Source organism: Periplaneta americana, chromosome 10 (assembly GCF_040183065.1).
Source record: "Periplaneta americana isolate PAMFEO1 chromosome 10, P.americana_PAMFEO1_priV1, whole genome shotgun sequence".
Lineage (NCBI taxonomy): Eukaryota > Metazoa > Arthropoda > Insecta > Blattodea > Blattidae > Periplaneta > Periplaneta americana.
In genome coordinates, this window is record NC_091126.1 from 84603317 (window position 1) to 84621574 (window position 18258).

General features: G+C 33.3%; 1 protein-coding gene across 3 annotated transcripts in view; it reads right to left on the reverse strand.

Moving 5' to 3' along the window:
* Nucleotides 1-411: 411 nt before the first annotated feature.
* The window catches only part of ScsbetaG (Succinyl-coenzyme A synthetase beta subunit, GDP-forming), a 64070-nt gene continuing 46223 nt past the window's right edge, over nucleotides 412-18258 (reverse strand). For all 3 annotated transcript variants that reach the window (XM_069837823.1, XM_069837822.1, XM_069837821.1), the window contains exons 9-11: nucleotides 12896-13024; nucleotides 12585-12716; nucleotides 412-12450 (exon numbers count right to left, since the gene is read on the reverse strand). In XM_069837823.1, coding sequence (XP_069693924.1) covers nucleotides 12607-12716; nucleotides 12896-13024 — 239 coding nt within the window. In that variant the 3' untranslated portion in view covers nucleotides 412-12450; nucleotides 12585-12606. The remainder of the gene's footprint in view (nucleotides 12451-12584; nucleotides 12717-12895; nucleotides 13025-18258) is intronic.

Below are 18258 nucleotides of genomic sequence, written 5' to 3' on the forward strand. Positions count from 1 at the left end.
GAACATGGTATGACTCATGTATTGGTCCTTTAAAAAATTGAAGCTTTTCTCCAAAACTCTCTAGTAGATCGGAAATACATTAAAGGAAGGTCAGTGTTGGGAAATATAAACTAATCTTCATTCATGATATGACAATATTTACGAAATATTCTGAAATATGAAAAAAGAAATTCCCCCATTTCGATTGTACTCATGACGAAATATAAAAATTATGACTCCCAATACTCTGTGATTAATGGTAAAAATTATTAAATGTCCTATTCTTCTGCGCTCTGGTTATGAGTCTGACTGCTGGTGAGTTCTTTATCGTATTTTTCGAACTCTCAGATGGATTACTAGCAAAGCCTTCTAAATCTCATTTAATCATAGGTAGGAATACTTCTTCCAATAGGCTAAGTACAGAGGCTCACATACAAATTAAGTTCATTTTATTTTGAAATTATATATCTGCACAGCATTACAAATTGTTCAACAATAAAAAAATACATCACCAAATATTCTTAAGAAATTGTACAATTTTTATAAACATAAACTATAAACAAGTGTATACAATTTCGTAATAATAACAAAGATTTCATAGAAAATTTAAATGGTATACTAAATATGCATATATAAACATTTAATATTTACGTATATAAGGGTTACAGTATAAAATACCACTATTGTAGATGCGCGTTTACATTACACAGAATTTTGTCCGAAGTAAATGTTTTTAACCATGTTAAAATAGAACTTAATATAAACACCTGATGTACATACTGTACAAAATGCTTCATCGTGTCTGCATGTCATTTGCTTTTTAATCATTATTGTACCTATAGCAATTAATTAATGTGCCTCTGTTGGCAGTACATGTTTCTGTATTGTGGAGTTGACCAGGGTAAATCAGTAAAATTGAGAGAAAATTTAGGATAAGGGAAGGCAAACACTGATGAAATTAATGTATGTTTTAGTTTTTGGTTAATTCAATAGCATAAACTCATCATAAATCACAACAAAATGCTGAGAACAATTTCGGAATTTTATCCAATCCAAGTTCAATGCTGTTTTAAACATTTGTTTAGGATAAAAATCCATAATGTAAACGCACTTCACAAAAGACATAATTTCATGATTGAAGTAATGTTAAGTTTGGCCACATCTGTGACTCAAGCACTAGCACACTGGTTCTCCATCCAGGTGGCCCAGGTTCGATCCCCATGCAGCTTGTGATGGAATTTGTGGTGCACAAAGCAGACATAGCAGAAGGTTCTTCTCGGGGTACTCCCATTTACCTCTATTATTCACCAACACTCCCCATCTTCCCCTCATTTCATCTATCATTTGCAATAATTAAAAATAGTCTGGTGTGAAGTTTTGGGGATATCGGTAATATGGGATTCTGATGATGGATACAGAAAGGACTTGGACTCCAGGCCCTGGAGCTTATTAGGTACTTGTTTGAGGATATGACCTATCAGGGCTGAGGCAGGATGCTCATCTCTTAGTATCAGATTCACGAATACCACCCAGGCCACCTGTTGGACTTGGACAGTCATTGCATATATAGGGTGCACAATGGACCAAAGAAAGCCTAAGTGTATGGATCCATCCAGGTTCAGTCTTCGAAAAGTCAAACCCAATTTAAATTTAAATAATTCATAACAAAATATCACTGTCTGTGTTATAATTTTCAACGCAGAACAATCAAATATGTAAAAATTAACAATATAATGCAGTCAACAGTAAAATTTACGATAACTTACAGCTATGATGCTGTGGGACAAAAATAATTAATATTTTTTCTCTGCATCCTCTGGCAATATGACGTATTTTAGTTATTCTGTTTCACTGCATAGGTGTACTAGAATTTCATCCTGCTATTAAAATACGATACGAAACATGAAGCATTCAGATACAAATTCAATTAACCCCACTAAGATTGACCTGAGAAAATATAAGTTGAAAACTTCTGAAATGTTGATACACTAATCAGTAAACAGAAGAGATGCTGCAATCTGGATGACTATAGCTGAAATTAATTGTTTTGTTATTGATCAGTTTTTTTCCTTAGAATGTGTTCTAACAACGTACCTCAGGTACAAAGAAAGTGAAGTTAGTTAATTTGGCTTCTGAACGTGTCATATATTAAGGGGTTAGGTACAGCTTACAGCAGTAAAATTTTGGAAATATTCAACATTTTTTCCTCCATTACTGTACCTCGTACAATAATGAGAATTAGTATGTGCAAAACACTGCCCTTCTGCTATATAAAAAAAATACTTTTACGATTAAAAAAAATATTTATACTTTTTTTTTCTCAAAATTCAGTTCACTATGCAGTGATGAAGCATTTCCCACATAACTCAAAAACTATCCAACATTCTGTGATGAAATATATTGTGTGTATTAATGCATGTCATATCTACAATATGATACAACATCACTTCTCTATCTTTGATAGATTGTCTGATAAAAAATAAATTCATTTTACAAAATGGTCAAATATCAGTATTTTCTTCTGACACAAAATAAAAAAAAAAAGATTTATTAACGAATGTAATTGAAAGAGCATGATATTGTAAACATGAGTTTCAGCAATAAAATAAAAGAGAGAGAACATGAAATATTTAACAAGTGTATGAGTTATGAGAGAAATGCTTCATCATACACAGTGAACTGCAAATTTTGAATTTTGAAAAAATATATATATAATTTTTTTTAAATCGTAAAAATATTTTTTTTCATATAGCAGAAGGACAATGTTTTACACATATCAATTTTCATTATTGTACAAGATACAATAATGGAGGAAAAAAATGTTGAATATTTCCAAAAATTTTACTGCTGTAAGCTCTACCTAACCCCTTAAAGATTTTAGAATTATTGAAGTCTTTAGCCAACAACAAGAAAATGTAAAATATAAGTAATACTGTTACTAGTGTTTCAGTATAAAAATTAATTGCTGTTTTGTCATACTAACTTAGGTTCTTAGTTTGCATTATGCTGTCTGAGATATAACTTGAAAAGAGAAGAAAATGACTGGACATTTACAAATCGTACGAAAAAAAATCAGGATTACCAGCATTTGAAGCTAATTCCCTAATCGAGATTTTATATCACATTAGCTTCTTCATAATTTTATAACTGTCTGTAAATTCTATCAAAATAAGATTTCATATCTTGTACAGTTTACATTACTTAAAAGAAATGCTAGGAAAAAAGAGGTGCAGTTTGTTGTCAATCTTGGAAAACAAAATTGAAGCTGCTATGACTGTTATCATTATCAATAGACAAACATTAAACTCAATTAAACAACTAATGAATGTAACAATCACATTTTTGTTGAAGTACAAATATAAGACATCACATGACTTCTACTGGATAAATAAGTACATGTAAAAATGTAACTGTGAAAAATAACAAGGTATAACATGTAAGAATAAAGACAACTAAACTATTCAATACCGTACATTTGTTGCAATCTGTCTGTGTAATCAGATGTAAAGAAATATCACAGCAAGTTACACTTTCACCATTATAAAAGATATGTCAATTACTCAAATACTGACTCTTCATTACTTTACCCTGTGTATGGATGTGACATGTCTTTCAAAATCTCTTTCTTACTTAGTAACAAGAATATAACGAGTGTTCATGTTCTGACACATGCCCTGCCTGCAGGCATCTGAACAGAATCAGTTCTTTCCAGGTAGGACAAAAGATAGGAATCACGAGATTTCATAACATGTTACACAACACTTATAATCAGATTCAGTTCTGCTAGAAGAGCTAATGCTGAAGTCAGTGTAAGAAGGCAAGCAAATGGCCACCTTTCAAAAGGAGCATGAAAACTGCACAAATACTGGTAATGAAATTTTATCTTAATATAAAACATAACTTGCATTGATAAACTTCTACAGTTTTATTACATGAACAGCTAGTACTGAGAAAAACATACACGTGATGCATGATCATTGGCAACACTCCAAATTGGGTCTGAAACAGAATATTCTTTGCTAATGTTCTGACTGTCAACTATAATATACATAATTAAATACTTTAATATTATTAACAATGTTTCAACATCTGGGTTTTTCAGGATTGAAATAGTTTTCAAGACACAGGTAAAACATTATTCTGAACTTTGTTTTTAACAGCTCAACAGCCATTTCGAATTTGTAACCAGTTTTGAAGGGAAAACGGCACATGTCATAAACAAAAATAATTTGTGAACATAAGAGAATAAATGCATTATTGAATGGTTTGTGCGGTTCAATTAGAAATGAATTTTGCTCTTCTTCTTTCCTACTCATTTTTCAACAGAGTTACATTAGAATACTACATGTAAGGGAACTTCGTCTCATAATTAAGGAACATTTAGTTTTACCTCCGAAAATGGTACATATTCAATAGAATAAACCATTTTCTCCCAAACGAAGCTCTAAATAAATGATAAAATCCTATAGAAAGTGGAAGTAATATAACTGTGCATATTTTAACAGCTTATTCCTTGGATAGAATACACTGGCTCGCAAAACTTTTGTCCGATATACTGTACAGTTTTTCTCGTTCTTAAGTTGGTACTTGTACTCACTCTAGGAGAGTAGCATAGGTGGCAGATAGTCTCCCCGCAGGTAACAAACCACCTCTCCTCACAACAGAAAGGTTGAACCAAGCTACTTAGTAAACTTAAAGAGAATATGTTTACTTAGTGGTCTAGTGATATAGATAAATTTAATAAACACGGCATTTTGTAGCTCCTCCTCACGCCACGGTTCTTTGCATTATAATGCACCTACAGCTTATTTTTCTTTGGGTGTTGTCATGGTAATAACACTACACTAATAAAATTACATTGATTTAAGGTGGCACTAACAATCACTAGATTAATATTCTAAAAAATCGGGTAAATAATTTTATTAAGACAAATTTTTACGGGTATGTGTATAATTTAAAACTTGATTGTCAATAATTAAATCCCGTAGGATACAGCAGTTTAATTTATATTTTGCACGCATAAAAAAGGTTTGCATCTTACTCTCATATAGTAATGGAGTGAAAATGTGGATAACGAACTAAAAAATAAGCAAAGCATATAGAAATAGCTAATGTCTGTGCTTTCAACACCAAACATGATATTGGAACCATATCCAATACAACAAAGATGTGTAGATGGAGGAATTGTCCTGTTGAAGAAATATAATTATATCAGGTTGCAACATGTGCATGCTAGGTAGCATACAGTATTTTCCAGTATGTGGATATATTGCTGGGAAGTCAAATTCTCTTCAATTTTACACAGAGTTCCTCCTCATAGCCCGGAAATCCATTCCCAAACAGCGACAGAAATACGTCCACTGCATTTTGTTGATATTACATAATTCTGGCTGGAACCTTATGGACCCAATAGGACGAAATACCTGAATAGGCCCATGACTGATGTTTGAGAAAATCTTTTAATCTGAAAATATTACATTTTCCCAGGGATATTAACATTATTCTTGTCAAAACGCAATGTGATTTATTCTATGTTTATGATCCAACATGGTATTTATACATACAGGGAAGATGAAAAATTTTCCTGGAATATTATGTAATACTCAAGAGAAATAAACAACATGTTTTAAATATTTCGTTGCAAAATAGACTCAATGTTTTATTTCTGTCGGTTACATATACTGTTATTGATCTAAAAGGTTGTCTTTGGTTCGATTAGCTAGGTATATACCTGCAACTCAGACTTCAAATACCTCTCTTCCCAGGACGACATGTAGAGTGGGGTATGTAGACATATTGCCAACATAATATCTCGCAAAGTTCACTTCCACATTATTTCATAGGACAAAAGTTTTGCGAGCTAGTGTACAACAAAAAATTCTAATATCATGTTAGTCCCAAATGAATACTTTTCTCAGAGAAAAAATAGTTTTCTCCTAAATGTTAAACAGTTTTATTTGATAAGTACCATCCTCTGGCTCTGATTTTACTCATCATTAGAGAAACTGGTAAGGAATGATTTATCTATTCACAGTTTTTCAATAAAATGGACGGTATTCTTCCAAATTTAATAAGAACATCAACACATATTGTCATTTCCTGCCATTAGGAAGCCTGGTAACCCTGCTGCAGCGACTAAGGGACGGAATGCTGCTATTCAGACCTGAGTTCGTGTGTGTATTCGAAGTGAACAGTAACAGATATGTGGACGGCCAGCTGGTGAGTGTATGTTTATATTCATGGGTGGGTGTTAACCTGATTTTCGAATCAGTGCAATTCCTTCTTGTCTTACGAAATTACTAAGTGGGTGTATAATAACATATGCCAAATTTTCAAACCACGAATATCTCGAGTGCTTTTAATTTACGGAGAATCACATTCTCGTGTCACTGTGTGACTGTATGAGGAAATATTACCAATGAAATTAGAAATGTCCCAAACACACAGATATTTCAGTTTGCCAGCGTATCTGTAACATAGGAAGTATAATATCTTGTTTTCGTAATTGTGGTAATAAATGACCTAATGAAATTGTTAACAAGGAGAAAGAAAAGTTGAATTTCGTGGAACAAAATCCAGGGTGTAGTAGCCGTGATACTAAACTAAACGGAATTTCGGAAGGCGGTCAGCTGCTATATGCGCTATAGCATTTCTGGCATGTGACATCACAAGCTTGTACAGTTGAACCAATCAGAATCAGTCTGTAACAAGTACTTCCCGAGTTCGTTTGTTCATGTGTGAGTGTTTCAATACAGTGAATAAGTAAAACCAACATTTACTGTGTGTAAGATAAATAAATGGAGGAAGAGACTGTAAAAAGACAAGTATTGCACAGGCAGGCACGGAAAATAGTGTTTAAAGTGTATAATTATTTTAAAAACGTTGACGAGCAGAATGCTGTTGGTCATTTTGATGCTGGCTGCAATGTTGGCAACGCACAAGAAATGACTGCAGAAGCATGTGATGTGGGATTGAGAATCGTGCAAAGAATATTGTTAGTGAAGGAAGGAGGGTTTGTTTGATGTTATGATTACAGTAATCAACGACTAAGGTCATTATTGTCTTTTGCTAATTTAAATTCTCTCCTGCGCTATTTGTATTGCAGTATGATGTGGCAATGTTGTACGCTGCCTTGCTCCATCTGTCTTTCTCGATGCAAAGGCTAGCAGATTACCGCCTTCCGAATTGTCATAGACTCTAGTCGTGAGGTTGAATATTGCATTGGACTCTTCTAAGAACATTTAGAGAACTGTTATCAAGCCTATATCACATCCAGTCCAGATTTTGTAGGAAATATCATGGTTACAGACCAAGCTTGCTTCACGCGAAACGGTATTACGACCTTTCACAATACACATCTTCTGTGACACACTTGCATCATATCACTTTATACAATAAGGTAAGTTGAAACACATTCAATTAAATCCAAGAGTCTTAAAATTCATGCTGCTATGTCTAAAGAAAATTAGATTTAAAACTTTATTTCGATAGTTTTCATTGTTAATTTAAATATGCAAGTGTGAAGGTTAGTGATATGCAAGAAAAATTTGTTTACATTCTTGGTCAGTGACAATCAGATCATTGCCACCAGAGGAGAATTGAGGAGGTGAGCCAGCGATGCACTGTTGCCAAACTGCACAGACTTTCAGTCCAATTTTCTAATTAACCAAGCACTTCATTATAAAATGCATAATAGGCATATTTTATTTATGTTATTATGTTCTGTTGCTCCTTTCAATATGCACAGTTATATCACTTCCACCCTGTATTTAGATATCTTATTGAAGCTTTGAAATTTAATGGAACATTCTACCGTAGAATGAAAGACTACACACAAAAGTAACACTATACTGAATAAGAATAATCCTTAAATGAATAATTACAATGTTTCAACTGAGAGTGATTTAAATAAAAGTCAAACGATAGCAGGTGAAGGAGATCATACGGAATATTCCATGTTGTAAAAACAAAATACTTTGACCATGCAGTCCTGGCTTTGGAGATATATACACTTGACAAAAAATTATTTGGCGAAAGCAATGGGAAGGGATAAATCTGAATACAGCAATGAGAAAACAACTCCTGCATTGTGACAAATTGTTCATGTATTAACTGCTGGATACGAAGTGTGTTATAAATCGCGTTTTTTTCTTGTTTAATAATATTTTGAAGCATCACAATAAACAAAACCATTTATTACGCACATGTTAAAAATGCAACTGTATTAGTTCTTTTTAACTTGGTTATTTAACAACGCTATATCAACTACGAGGTTATTTAGCATTGATGGAATTGGTGATAGCAAGATGGTATTTGGCAAGATGAGGCCAAGAATTCGCCATAGATTACCTGACATTTGCCTTATGGTTGGGGAAAACCTCGGAAAAATCCCAACCAGGTAATCAGCCCAAGCGGAAATTGAACCCACACCTGGGCACAACTCCAGATCGGCAGGTAAGCGCCTTAGCTGACTGAGCTGCACCAGTGGCTCAACTGTATTAGTAATGATGGATGTTCAGAGTCGAGTAATCTGATGCAACTGTTCCAATACACTGAACAAAATTTATGTTATTCAAGAAAGCAAACAGACATAGCAATATTTCAAGTAAACTATCATGGTGAAAAGAATTTCCTATTAAGAGAAGGAGAAAAAAAAAAAAAAGCTTGTAATTTTTGAGTTCTACATCTGTGTGTTGTTTCAAAATCTGTGCTTGCTAAGTTACATTTTCAACAAGCCTGTGCTCAACATTTCTATTTTTAACTTCACTATACGAAGCTGAAGGAAGTACAAACATTTCCCACCACCCTCTCTAATAACGAACATAAATATTTCTAAAACATATCTTAAAAATACTGATAAAAAATATAGAAAAGCAAATTCTGAATTTGATGAAATAGATAATTATAATACAATGCTTCGAGTTTAATGTTTATGGCCAGAAGGGCATGTTTCTTCCCTGGTTCTATAAAGTAATAATTGAATAGATATGTCCGACAAATTGCTTATCAAAATCAGAATGCTATAATTAGCGAAATATTACAACATTTACAGTGTTAAACGTTTTCGGCATAAATTGCCATCTTCAGAGCATGCAACAATACAAGAATATGAATACTTCGTGTGGAAACATTATGGCTAAGATACTTGTTGATTACATAGTAAAATATTTAAAACTAGATTGTATATGACATGGACATATAAAATGAATGCTGAATGATAAAATAAAAATTACACGATTCAAGTATATATATATATATATATATATATATATATATATATATATCATCATCATCATCATCATAATCAGCCTTCAAGTGTTAGACCCCAGTGGATCTGTTACGATCTCTTGCCAGCAATTCCTAGGTCTTCCTAAATTTCTTTGACCACTTGGGACATAGACAAAATCTGCCTGGGCCATCTAGAGTGATCCAGCCTCTTGACATATCTGCCACTGAAGCCTGTATTGCTGCAGATAATGGAAAATAAGTCAATTTTTAATTCCTTCAGAATATCTACATTCCGATGATAGTCAAGAAGAGAGTATCCAGAAGTTTTTCACATGAATCTCATTTCGGCAGTTGTTAGCCGTCTTTTGTCGCATTTTCTTAGTGTCCATGCTTCACTGCCATAAGCCAAAACTGGTCATTCGAGAGTTTTGTAGATTTTCAGCCTTGTATGTCTTTGTACTCGGGAAGGTTTGAATACACTGTTGATGGTTCCTGCAATTTTTAGAAATTTTGAGATATATTATCTTCCTGCAGAAGTTAGCACATGATGCGATTATCAGTCAGGTCATTAAAAGTGATGTGGAAGTTAAGAGGAGCCCTGTGTTGATTGTCATAGCGCAATCATATATAGTATTTGAATCATGTAATTTTTATTTTATCATTCAGCATTCATTTTGTATGTCCATGTCATATACAATCTAGTTTTAAATATTTTAATATGTAATCAACATGTATCTTAACCATAATGTTTCCACACAAAGTATTCATATTCTTGTATTGTTACGTGTTCTGTACGTTTATGCCCAAAATGTTTAACGCTGTAAATGTTGTAATATTTTGTTAATTATAGCATTGTGATTTTGATAAGCAATTTAACGAACATACTTATTCAATTATCGTAAAAGAGCTTATCGGATCCACACATCATGTTCATGGTTCTATACCGATTTAATTCAATATAACTATATCGAAAGTTCTATGATTAGAGAGTTATTTATGTAAGCAATTTGAAATTATGAGATTATCTGTCATTAATACAGTATGATTATTTCCCTGTGGCCTCCTTCTACCAGAATATGCAGGCGGCCCAGCAAAAAGCCACAAAGAAAGAATCGTTGGTTACATGCTCAAAAACACATCCGATTTTAAAACTACGAAATCTTAAATTTCGTATTTGCAAGTTAGAACCATAAAAATTGATTGCATCTTAAGGATTCCAAACAATGTGTTCTCTCCAAAGAACAAACAAACAAAAAATCATCAGAAGTATACCTTGATCAGTAAATTTTTACCAATTCTCATACTTTGATCATGACATGCACAGTTGTTGAATTTGGAATCCTCAAGAAGTTCTAACATTTCTTTCACAATAAATTATGTTTCTAAAATAGTCAACTGTGAATTTAGGGAAGTTCAGTTAAATCAGTATTGAATGAGTCAAAGACTGCACTCCTGAAATAATGAACATTAAAACTTAAATTTTCTGTATGCATGGTAAAGCTTTCTGATGGGTTTGCACAAAACAAGAAGAGGCATTTAAAATACATACAACTAAAATAAATGCATAAAAGAACTGAAAGAGCAGAAATATGTGACAGACTTCTACTTAATGAAAGCTACAAAATATAGGAATTAAGATACCCAGAGAAATGTTATCATAATAAGTTTCTATTTCAAAGCAACAATCACTGAAAGAATAAAGGCAGATTATCTAGCACCATGTTAATTATTCATTCTTGATTACACTCTTTTATCACTTATTTATCACTAATGATCTGTTAAATTATTTAAACAAACAACTTTTAAACTTGGCTATGTAAATATTAAATTATGATTTGAGATGACTTGTTTAGATTCTTCATTCTTGATACACTCTTTTAACACTTGTTTATAACTGCTTATCAGTTAAGGTACTGGTATTCAAACAACTAACTACTGTATATTAACGTAATGAAGTTTAAAATTTGGTTATTTAAATAACTTAACAGGTCATTAGTGATAAGTGTTAAAAGAGTGTAATCGAGAATTAAGAATCAAGATGATGCAAGTCATCTCATACATAAATATAGGTCCACGTATCATTCATAGTTTAATATTAACATAGTGAAGTTTAAATAACTTAACAGATCATTAGTGACCATGTTCATGTCTTCACAGTGACTTAATATACAAAATACTAGCAATTATATGACATGGATCATTTATCTCAGGGATGGAAACAGGTCCAAAATTCGATAATGATCTTAACAGTTGTACGCATATCTACACATCCCATCTTCAATAGGCCATATTAAAAACTTGAAATTCTTATGCTTCCTGTCTCTATGTCCAACCTGTATCTTACTGTCTTTGAAACAAAATTCAATGCTATTTTGTGTAAATTATATACATTTGTGTGTGCATGTTTGTGTGCGCGCACATGCGTGCATGTGTGTGAGGTGAAGGACATTATGTCCATTTTTTACAAAATTCAGGTATCAGCATATTTTTACATTTTTATCTCATTATTCACGCTCTTTTCAATGCTGCAAAGCACTATTTCTTATGAATAATAATAATAATAATAATAATAATAATAATAATAATAATAATAATAATAATAATAATAATAATAATAACAGTAATAGTAATAATAATCACCACCATAATAATAATCGATTTAGCAAGTTGGAAAGGGCACTATGTGAAAGCGAAGCAAACAGAAAAAACTTTCATTTAGCACTCCTATAAAATTCAATATTTGTGACTGACGTAATATCTTCTACCCGCCTTATGAGGAAGATCCTAGGCACATCATGAATAACCGTCTTTTTATGAAACAAATTTAAAATACATTAAGTGACTCAGGACTTCATGAAAAGTCTAGCTCAAGCCACCATTTCATATAGCTTTATCTCCTATAGCTTGCTGAAGAAGCCTACATTATTATATTGTTGAAATTCACCAGTTTCAAATACGTGAATTAAGTTCAAGAAATGGAAGAGCTTACTGAACTAAAAAAATTATTGGAGAAAAAAATGTTTAAATACTCTGAAGAAAAAGTCATGGTCACAAGAATAATTTGTATAAGATACGCTGTAACTCCATAAACTGATGTTATGTTTTTCTCTCATGTTACTACAAAAGTCACATAATGAAACTGAACTAAATTTATAAAGTGTTTTTCATAATTGAGGTTTCGTGTAACTTATTATTATACAATACTCGGATGAATTATATTTCCAATGATATTTATGCCTGCATCTGGAAAAGGAGATAATATCATTATTTCATACAACAGCAATGATTATCACTATGAATTTGTGAAATGTTACTTTACATTTATGTAAATATACTTATTATATGTGATTCATAATTTCTTTTAGAGTTAAAATTACCTTAAATGTAACACAGTTACATTCACTTTAGACAAGATACTGCTTTCAGTGCAGCATCTTCGAGATCTGATGCAGATTGTATGTTAAGGCCTGATTCTGATAAAATTCTCCTTGCTTCATGTACATTAGTTCCTGAAAAAAAAAATCATGTTATTGGACAACAAATCTCCATTTCTTTTTATTTCAAAAAACTTGTGATAACTTTAAATTTAATGCATAATTCTGAACTTTGCCATGGATATTGTAAATAAAACTGTACAGATATATCTTAAAGATAAAACAACATGTACTCTTTGTATAGTTCTTATTACCTTCTAAGCGCACAATCAAGGGCACACTTAATTTCAAGTTATTTGACGCATTTACAATTCCATTGGCTATTGTAGCACAATTAACTATTCCACCAAACACGTTGACTAAAATGGCCTTCACATTTGTATCTGCAAAACAGGAAAATATGGTACATCTTTCATAAATTAAACACTTTTGAAATAGCCATAGTTTAAAATGTACAATAATTTATTTAAACTTCATCAAGTATTATGTATGATATTCTGCAATCATGAGTTATTAATGTGTCCCAATTACTTTAAATAGTCACTACATATTTCCTGAAGAAATCAGTATGAATAAGTAATGAAAATTTATTGTGTTGCTTCTATATTTATTTCTAATTACATTATCTAATAATCAAGTGCAATTTGATTAAAAGAAAGAAATATTAATATTACAAACTATTGTGATGAATAAGACACATGCAGTAGCGTGCAAATTAATCCGAACAAGACATATTTTTACATTTTCTGTCATTGTTGGCCTCACAGCTGCTCATACCACTTTAATTGACATCTGTAGTACGTGTAATTCCATTGTTGAAGGTCTATCGTTATTATTTTTTTATAATATGTGACTTTTGCCTGTCGTTTTGTACTTATAAGCATTTCAGTTGTGTTGAAGACTTAATACTGCAATCCTGTGTACATTCTGTCGTCTTCACAAATGGATACAACTCCACGAAAACGGTCTAAAATTATAACATTAGCAGAGCATTCTTCTATGACACAGAGGAAAATTGCTGCAGAATGTCACATCAGTTTGGCTACTGTTAATTCGATCATAAAACGATACAGGGAGACTGGATCCATCACACCCCAGAAAAAAGGAAACTGTGGCCGGAAAAGGAAGACTTCACCTGCAGATGATCATTTAATTGTCAGGAAAAGTAAATTAAATCCCAGACTAACTGCTGTCGACTTAACCCGCGAGTTAATGGCTACCACTGGGGCGAATATTCACGTCACAACAGTGCGGTGTAGGCTTTTGGAAGCTGGACGAAGGGCTCGTAAGCCTATTAAGAAGCAACTGCTAACCCCTGTTATGTGCAAAAAATGCTTAATGTGGGAAAAATTACATCAACACTGGACAGTGAATGACTGGAAGAATGTACTTTTTTTCCGATGAGTCTCATTTCGAGGTCCACGGCCACCGTGTTTCTTACGTACGGAAAGGATCCGAAAAAGTAACAGCAGCTCATCTCCAACAAGCACCCAAATACCCCCCTAAAGTAATGTTTTGGGGTTGTTTTACACATGAAGGGCCTGGAGCATTAATACCTATCAAGGGAATGGTGAATTCTGACAAATATATTCACTTATTGGAAACCAGAATCGTACCCCAGCTGCAAAAATCATTTACGGATGGCAGAGGTGTGTTCCAACAAGACCTGGCACCATGCCATACGTCTCGAAAAACTACAGAATTCTTCAACAAGAAGAATATTCAGGTACTCCTGGCCAGGCAACTCACCCGACATCAACCCCATTGAGAACTTGTGGTCAATTTGCAAAAGAAGAATGCAAAAACTGGATTGTTCTATAAAGGAGAAGATGATTTCTGCCCTCATTGGTGTATGGTTTCGCGATGAAGAAATGAAAAATATTTGTGGGAAATTAGTGGAATCCATGCCAAATCGTCTCAGAGCTGTTATTAGGAAAAAGGGAAGCCACATAGATTACTGAGGTATGTCTTAGATCCTTTTTTTTTTATCCCGTTTGAGTGTTTTTGCATAAGTAATTATGTTGTTCGGATTAATTTGCACACTACTGTACATCATTTCCATGATATCGTCGTTGTTCCTGCAATAACTCCTATGTGCAAAATATAAAATTTTTCAGTAGGAAGAAAAAACACATTTATTCATGGCAGCCGTACATAGGAGACTTGAATTCTTACATTTTCGAAACAAAGAAATATAATTACATATAGGAGATTTTATTATTTGCTGTATCACTATTTAAGTTATTTAATAGAGCAAAAATCTAAAAATCGATAAATATGTCACATAGGAGTTATTGCAGGAACAGTGACAATATGCATTTTGCAACTACTTCGTTCCTTCATCATGCTGCAAATTATGATACCATGCATAGTCTATTTCTTTAAATTATAATTTAAAATATAAATTAAATAATTTACTATTGTCCAAAAAACTAGGGTGGTTTGAAAAGTTCATAGTCTGACATAGAAATTAAACTACGATTATTCTGAAACAATCTTTACTTCTCCCCTGAGATTCACACACTTGGTCCACTGGTGCTGCAATGCTGCTACACCTTCCTTGTACACAGATTCCTCGAGGTCTGCAAAAAAAAGCCTTTTGCTGCTGTGATAACCTCTTCATTTGACGAAAATTTCTCCCCAGCCAAGTGAGTTTTGAAAAGAAAGAGGTTGGAGGGTGCAATTCTGGTAAGTAGTATGGGAGTGTGGCAACAATTCGAACCTAGTTTAGCAACCACCATTGCAGATGTGTGAGCAGTTTCATAGTCATGATGAAACAACACTTTCTTCTAGGCCATACCCAGCCTCTTCTCGCGAGCTTACCCTTTCTGTTGCTACAGGACATTTTAATAATATTCTCTGGTTATTGTTCTCTCCTTTGCTAGATAATTAATCATGATTATCCCCTTAGAATCTCAGAACATGGATGCCATGATTTTCCCAGCTGATTGAACAGCTTTTACTTGCTTTGGAGGCGGAGAATCATAGTGATTTCATGCTGTTTTGTCTCTAGTATGTAGTACATAGTGGATTCAGGTTTCATCAGTGGTCACAAACAAACTGCCTAAAAAAATTGGGCACATTTTTCTCGAATCGAGCCAGACAATTCCTCGAAATTTGACATCAGACGTGCTTTTGTTCTGGTGTTAACAAACATGTACTTGCGGAGACCTTGGTCATGCTCAAGATAATGACTAAAATGTGGAGCACACATTCAGTTGAGATACACATAACCTCGCTAATTTCCCGCAAATTCAATCAACGGTCATTCAACACCATATTGTGGATTTTTTGTACGATTTCTTCATTTATTTTTGTTACTGCACATACCCTATGGGGGTCATCTTCCACACTCCATATTTAAATAGTGCTGCACATTTTTTCACAGTTGAAAACATTGGAGCAGATTCCCCAATGTAACAGCCATTTTCTGACTGGGCGTTTCTAATACTCTGATTGTTCCACACAAAACTGAAAAATTTCTTCAATGTACAAAAGATTTTTATAAAATTCCTCTAAATTTAGGGATTTCGCAACTTCAATTGCAGCACTTTTTTCATTTTCTAGTGCACTAATTGCTTCAACAATTTTCCTTTAATACTCAGACTAATACACTGTTGCGTCAGTAATAGTTGTGGGGGTAATGGAACACCACATGCTATTTTGTTAAATTAGCGAAGTCTGGCAGGAGCTTTCAAAAATATATATTTTTTTTACATTGGATATAAATCTAACTACATCCGGGTATCATAATCTAATTGTCACAGCTATTCTATGTAGAACGTGAGCTGATCATGTGAGATGTACGAGACTGGGGTACAGTGTCTTTCTTTTCCTGCTTTCGTCATGTCATGTACGATACAGCATCTGACACCAGCAAGAGTACATTTTCTCTCACGATGCCCTCAGGTCAAAGGAGAATTTTCAAACATATTGCAGATTGTTAAGTGATTAACTTTGGTTCTTCACTTGTTAGCAAAAATGTTTTGCCTGGGTTGTCTGGTGACAATGTACCAACAATAACACTACCAGCTTCATCAGTGGTTTCGTCAAGTGACATCCAGATTTTGTTATTTGCTACTGTACTTCTTATGTTCTGTAGCACTGTTTCGTAACATAACATACTCGTAGATAAAGTACAATTGACGAAATGTTGCTGCTCGAGGAACTTTCCTTTTTGTATACTTTTCTAAAAAGTTGTTGCAGTGAACATCATTTCACACAAATCTTTAAAAAAATTGCGATTTTTTACCTGGAACTTCGGTAGTGGTTGAAGATAGTTCATTATCTTCACTACATTTTAACAGATTTACATTATAAATGTGCTTCTTGGAATTGCAGTGTTGTTATGAATATCTTGTTTTATTTCTCTTTATTTCTGTCTCACAAACAGCACATGCAATAATGTCGCTTTTTGCACATAAATATGAGGACTACACGGCAAGAAGGATGAATAAGTATTCGAGTGCATGATGTTCCTTGTGCTTTTCTTGTGCAGAGGAAGGAGCAGCAACCAAAGAGTTGTCTCCTACTCTACTGCCCTCCTACTCCTGTAGTAACTCGCAGCAAAGAGCAAAGAGTTTGCAATGCATTAGTACTTTGTTATAATGCAGTCACAGGGTCTGTGTTATTTATTGCATACAATTTACGATGGACTATTAATTAACTTAGTAACTATTAGAGTAATCTAATATATAAGAAAAGAGAATGAATGATCGCGTTAAAGAAGAAAAACAAATAAATTATTGTAATATAGCCTAATAGCTATTTAAATCAAGCCTTTAATGAGCATAAATTCTTAAGGAAAAAATATTAATATGTTTTAGGTGCTTTGATGTAATTAATGCATAATGTAATAAAGAGGCACGAGATAGTCATAAAAAATGAATTCACATATAAAAACAAAAGTTCATTGACTGTTGAAATTATAGGGACACTTCTGAAATATTTCTTTACAGCAACTAAATTACATTATAGGAAATATTCTTATAAGGTAAGGGTGTCAAAATCTAACGACATGGACGAAATACCAGTGTGTTTGAAATTATTCATTTCCTTGCATGGGATCTCTTACAAGCCCGTTCAGGTACTACAGAACTCTCTCAAGTCTACAGGTATGTCACCTAAAGATCAATGAGGCAAACGTCATAATTATCACAATAAAAAATCTGATGATGTCTTTGAAAGTGTGTTGAACCACATTAAATCTCGAGGGACAGAAAAGCCATTATGGGCAGTCAAAAAATAATCAAATACATCTTCCCAACAATCCCAACATAAAAAATTATGAAATGTATATTTCATAAGGTCGTTCCGATGTGTCTTATGAATACTACAGAAAGATTTTCAACACCAGATTTAACATATCATTTGGATATCCACGCCTTGACACTAGCAGTACTTCTGACAAGTTTCAGGCTGATCTCAAAGTGTATGAAAATAAAGTCTCTGATAACATTGTGTCTTTTCTTCCTGTACGTGAACGTATACTATACACTCGTGTACTTGTAGAATGAAACTGTATTTGCTTTGTTTCTGTGTTTACGTACCAGCTAGGTCTGGTCTGCTTCTAAGCTTCATACAACAATGGCATATGACCCTGAATGTTCTGGCAACT